Source organism: Poromitra crassiceps, assembly GCF_964638095.1.
Source record: "Poromitra crassiceps genome assembly, contig: HAP1_SCAFFOLD_1669, whole genome shotgun sequence".
Classification (NCBI taxonomy): domain Eukaryota; kingdom Metazoa; phylum Chordata; class Actinopteri; order Beryciformes; family Melamphaidae; genus Poromitra; species Poromitra crassiceps.
The window spans coordinates 1,563-7,500 of NW_028150745.1; the positions used below are offsets into that span (position 1 = coordinate 1,563).

At 44.4% G+C, this 5,938-nt stretch overlaps 1 protein-coding gene across 1 annotated transcript in view; it reads left to right on the top strand.

The window, feature by feature from the left end:
- Positions 1 to 885: 885 nt before the first annotated feature.
- Positions 886 to 5,938, top strand: part of LOC310771983 (voltage-dependent calcium channel subunit alpha-2/delta-3-like) — a gene marked incomplete at both ends in the record, with an annotated part of 23,411 nt that continues 18,358 nt past the window's right edge. The window contains 5 exons of the mRNA XM_083664469.1: positions 886 to 1,108; positions 2,372 to 2,432; positions 2,568 to 2,718; positions 3,121 to 3,195; positions 3,304 to 3,393. Coding sequence (XP_083520595.1) covers positions 886 to 1,108; positions 2,372 to 2,432; positions 2,568 to 2,718; positions 3,121 to 3,195; positions 3,304 to 3,393 — 600 coding nt within the window. The remainder of the gene's footprint in view (positions 1,109 to 2,371; positions 2,433 to 2,567; positions 2,719 to 3,120; positions 3,196 to 3,303; positions 3,394 to 5,938) is intronic.

The window sequence follows — 5,938 nt, forward strand, 5'->3', positions numbered from 1 at the left end:
AGAGAGACTGTGGACTCACTGCAGTGCTGTTAGAATGATATGAGACAGACTGTGTGCTCACTGCAGTGCTGTTAGAATGATATGAGACAGACTGTGTGCTCACTGCAGTGCTGTTAGAATGATATGAGACAGACTGTGTGCTCACTGCAGTGCTGTTAGAATGATATGAGACAGACTGTGGGCTCACTGCAGTGCTGTTAGAATGATATGAGACAGACTGTGGACTCACTGCAGTGCTGTTAGAATGATATGAGACAGACTGTGGACTCACTGCAGTGCTGTTAGAATGATATGAGACAGACTGTGGGCTCACTGCAGTGCTGTTAGAATGATATGAGACAGACTGTGTGCTCACTGCAGTGCTGTTAGAATGATATGAGACAGACTGTGTGCTCACTGCAGTGCTGTTAGAATGATATGAGACAGACTGCGTGCTCACTGCAGTGCTGTTAGAATGATATGAGACAGACTGTGTGCTCACTGCAGTGCTGTTAGAATGATATGAGACAGACTGTGGACTCACTGCAGTGCTGTTAGAATGATATGAGACAGACTGTGGACTCACTGCAGTGCTGTTAGAATGATATGAGACAGACTGTGGGCTCACTGCAGTGCTGTTAGAATGTGATGAGACAGACGGGGCCGTGGACTATGGTGACCTGGACTGTGTCCGCATCCTCCTGGAAGCCGGGGCCGACCCCAACAGAAGAAGCTGCCTATACCCACCCAGACACCCCGGTCTCCTGGGCTGCCTATATGTGCAGGCTGGACATACTGCAGGAACTCATCAGGTTCCGTGCTGTTTTTGACATGGACAGCGTTCACACCCTCACAAACTCTCCTCTCTACATCAGCGCTAACCACAACCACCTGGACTGCTTCTGCATGCTGCTCCAGACTGGCGTTCTGACCCGTGGCGTGGCCTCTCGTCTGCTGGAGGTGGTGCTGCATAAGAGGTGGCACTCGGCCTTCATCCAGCTGCTCCTGGACCACGGCGCTGACCCAGTCCTGGTGGGGGAGCAGGCACAGCTGGAGGAGAGGGCGGCTCCTGATGCGCTCAGGGTCTTTCTGGAGGACAAGAGATGTCCGCGCAGTCTGGCCCACGTATGTCGGATCCGGATCCGCCAAGCGCTGGGCACACATCGCCTGAACCAAGTCCACTCTCTGCCACTAACACAAGTGATGAAGGAATTCGTGCTCCACCAAAACTGACTTGAAGACCTGTCAGTTTATTTATTTTAATTTCCTAGATTTATTTCTTCAGTGACTGTGTTTCAAACAAATCCAGGACCAGAGATGAAAGACCATCAGCGTACACCACATGTAGCCAATCCTCCTACTATAATTGGAGAGCTGTGTATCGGTGTGTGCTCGGTTCATCGTCTCCAGAGTCCCCACCTTAGAATTGAGCGTGCGTAGCGCACAAAAATTCTGTTTATCTTAATATGACGTGAAGTTCAGTTAGCTTTTCACAGAAACAGCCAGTAGAAATACTTTTTTACTTTTATACTTGATTACATTTCAGAGCCTGTACTTTTGTACTTTTTCTCTTGAGTAAACAAGTTGAAGCAGTACTTCTACTTTTACCAGTCATTTTTTACACAAGTAACTGTACTTCTGCTTAAGTAAACAATGTGTGTACTTTTCCCGTCTCCGTCATTTTGAATTACCGCCATGTTTTAAGGTTGTGATGACGCTGGAGGAGAAGTGCAGCCGCGGTTTCTCACATACACACATGCCTTATTTTTTTCCTTACCTTCAGCGAAGAACAATTTAGAGTGAGAGCCAATCAGAGGCAGGCATCCCAGGCATGTGGTCACACTCTGGAGCCCTGTCTTCATTAATCGAGGTTTTTGGTACAACCCCCCAATATATACAGTACTGTGCAAAAGTCTTTGGCACGCTAGATATTATTTTACCCTATATATTTTGTCTTTGATATTTGTTTGTTTTCTGCATTCGTGTGTCAGTAATTGCTCTTTATAGTATTTTGTTTTATATTTAGAAACTTCCCATCCCAAGACTTTTGCTCAGTCCTCTCTGCACAGTACTAATATACCACATCCAGCAGTAAACGCTGTTAGATTCATTCTTGATGTGCTTCCAGAACCAGTCCCATAAGAGCCTCTCCACCACAGAGCGCTGACAACTCCCCGGGCTAATCTGGACATCGCCTGTGGAGTTCTGAAATACTTCACCTTCATCCTCCAGTCAAGTTCCCTGCACACACAGCGTCTCATAATCTGGGCATAATCTGGGCACTCTGCAGAGAGTATATGTTGAGTTGATAGAGCTATATTAATGCTCAGTAGGTTTTGCTGTGCTTTTGACTATATCTGTTCATTGATTCACTCCCTGATCTTATCCCCAGGCGTGAAGTGGCATCCAGATGAGCATGGCGTCATCGGCTTTGACTGCAGGAACAGGAAGTGGTACCGTATGCCTTTTCATACGCTGTGCTCTTGTTGTTGTGCATCATATTGTTTGTGAAGAAATGATTTACTTTAGCGTGTTCTTGCCCTCAGTACTCTGGGATACAGAGTAAGTGATGTCACTCCATATCACAGGTACATCCAGGCAGCCACGTCTCCTAAGGATGTCATTATCCTGGTGGATGTTAGTGGCAGCATGAAGGGACTGAGGCTGACTATTGCCAAACAGACTGTCTTAGCCATATTAGACACACTGGGAGATGACGACTTCTTCAACATCCTCGCAGTAGGTCTCGCTTTCCATCAAACTGACATCGTGTCTGTCTTCACACTTAGTGAAATATAATGTTTCTACCAGAGAGAATAGACTACTTGCACAACTCCACTACTTCCTGAAATGAGTAGGGCATCTTGGTTTCCTGTCCTACACTATTGGATGAACTGATTAATGTCAGGTGTGCCTGATCACTGTTGTTGTGACTGCAGCAGTCAGGCACACCTGACATTAATCAGTTCATCCAATAGTGTAGGACAGGAAACCAAGATGCCCTACTCATTTCAGGAAGTAGTAGAGTTGTGCAAGTAATCTTTTCTGTCCGGTTTTTCAGATCATTCTAACAGAGTGCCTTGCATGGAGAATGGAGAATTTTCATCTAACTTCATCTAAATGTCATTTGCGTGTTCCCAGTACAATCAGGAGATCCACTATGTGGAGCCTTGTCTGAATGGCACTCTGGTCCGGGCTGACAGGAACAATAAACTTGTGAGTCCATGATCAAATGTGAAGTGAGTGAATGTGAGTGGATCATATCAGGGTGGATTTGTTTAGTTTGTAAATCCTGTCTTTTCCTCTCTCCTTGTTTTCTGTCAGCACTTCCGGGAACATCTGGATAGGCTGTTTGCTAAAGGGATCGGGCTGCTGGGTGAAGCTCTGTCCGAAGCTTTCCAGATCCTGAACGATGTGAGTTCCAGGACAGGATTTACATCAATCTGCTCTGTGTCTATCCATACAGCTGTGCCTATGGAAGTGAAATAGTATATTAAGATGCAATCATGATATTGTAATATATTAATTCATTTGGATGATTATATATTATACAAATAAAAATCCTACCAGTCAATGTTCAATTGAAATAATGTAATAACTACAAAGCAGATCAACTGATTTCTCAATTACATTATGAGATAATACAATTTTGTAATCATTGATTCACTCATTCATTTGAAAGTAATGAATTTATTTATGCATGTGCCCCACATATCACACAAAAAAAAGTTAAATTCAAGGTCTCCACTTGACCTGCACATCAAGAAAGCTCTCATTTTTAAAGCTACAGAAGTTTGTGCAGACACAAAATGTGTGCAAGTGCAATACGGTAGTTTGCATGTTCTAACCTAATCATAAAACATAGCACATTCCAGTCAGATGTATTTGAGAGTCGGGTGGGTGTGACGCCTGTCGGAACGCTCCGGCGGTATCCTCGTTCTGCCCTCCGAACACAGACACATCCATTCTGAAGCCTGATTAATGGCTCTAATTAATGTCAATGATTAATAATGTGGCTGATTGGAACACAAAGCAGATAAGACCAGGAGCTGCGCCGCACTGCTTTTATCTCCCTGTTTTCAGGCGAGCTCGGGCTGCACCACCGAGGCTGAGGGAGCGCCGCCTTTACGTCTGCATTTGTCAGATTAATTAAAGGCCTGCAATGAATATGGTAATCAGGTAGCCAATAGTCAACCCCTGAAATTCATTACCCCAATTCGTTACACCCAGTGTACCAGTGAATGAATTCAGACGCAGCCTATCGCAGGCCAAATCAAAGGGAAAAAGCAACTCATTTCACTTGAAGAGCACTGCACCATTTTTGCACCCAGTCCTGGTCGGCTGAATGAAAGCAGTGCTGTGATCCCAACACCAAACAATACTCTGTGCTCGCTCCCCCTTCTGACAAACAATCAATTTTATATTTATATAGCGCCAAATCAACAGTTATCCCAAGGTGCTTTACAAATAGAGCAGGTAGAAGACCTTTTAGACCCAACAATTGAAATTCTCCCAACAAGAGCTTGACAAGGGGGTGATATGCAAATAATCACAAAATAGCAAGTACATGAATGTATTAAGTAAATATTTTACAATCACAAAATTTGGGATCAATCAAGTTAAATTAAAGCAAACAAACGTTTTTTCTATCCCATACTTGCTGCTGAACTCTTCCCTCTGCTTTAACTGCCTTTTTCTGCTCAAATTGCAATTTCACAGGGTTGTTTGTAGAATTATTTCTGAAGAAGCTCATATACATTGTGGTAATTTGCTGTGTGTAGAGAGGACTTGTACTGCAGTAATATGTAGAACATTGTAGAACAACAATATAATTTGTGTATGCGTGCGTGCGTGCATGTGTGTGTGTGTGTGTGTGTGTGTGTGTGTGTGTGTGTGTGTGTGTGTGTGTGTGTGTGTGCGCGTGTGTGTGTGTGTGTGTGCGTGTGTGTGTGTGTGTGGTTCTGCCGGACTCTTCAGATGTGTGGCTCGTGCGGTCTCCAGCAGTGCTCAGCAGCTTTGAGCCTGATGCCACTGCATGCTGCTCTCTCTCTCTCTCTCTCTCTCTCTCCACAGTCACTCTGTCACAGGTCAATAAGCCACTTAATGACCGCCATGCATCTTGTGGCATCAGATTAAAGTGCAGCCACACTCCTCAAGTTTACTTACAAAGACATTATCTGTGTTTTAGTCCCACCACGGCCTCCAGCTGCCATATCGGACATCATCAGACACAGTGCGAAACAGACGTTAGAGAGGCTGTGACGGCTGAGATGCTGGGATAGAGACACAGAAACGCGTGACGGGGTTTTACACGTATAGCGTATATAGCTTGATGCTACTGGAGCCCAGCTCTCACGGGTGGGGGAGGTGGTTAATGGTTTAAACACAACCAGTTCATTACTGTCTTAACTACTTTTTGCAGTAACTAGTAATCCAACTCATTACTTTTTTAAATTGAGTAACTCAGTTACAATACTGAAATGTAAATGGGCTGCTTACTAGTTACTTTAGGATGTGGAGAATAGGGGGAAACTTCCAGAGGATTATCCGGTTTATGATCCTCGGATAGTCCCGGGAGAGACTCCGTCTTCCTGCCCAGGAAAAAATGCTCCGCACGCTGCAGCTGCAGCCAGAGCCCCCGAGGTTAATGACCTTGAGTAGGCTGTACGCCCCCGAGGTTAATGACCTTGAGTAGGCTGTACGCTTCCCCAATAAGCAAATGTTCAGGTATCCCATGCAGGTACAATGACAGATCACCATTTCACAGTATGTCTTGTCCCACACTGTGCCACAGCAACACTAAAATAATGTGAGCTTTAATAAGAGAAGCCAAGCAGACTTTTAAAAGTAACACAAAAGTTACTTTTTAGTAACTAATTACTTTTATTATGCAGTCATTTAAATGTAATTAAATTACTTTTTGAGAGACGTAACTAGTAACTGTAATTTAGTCACTTGC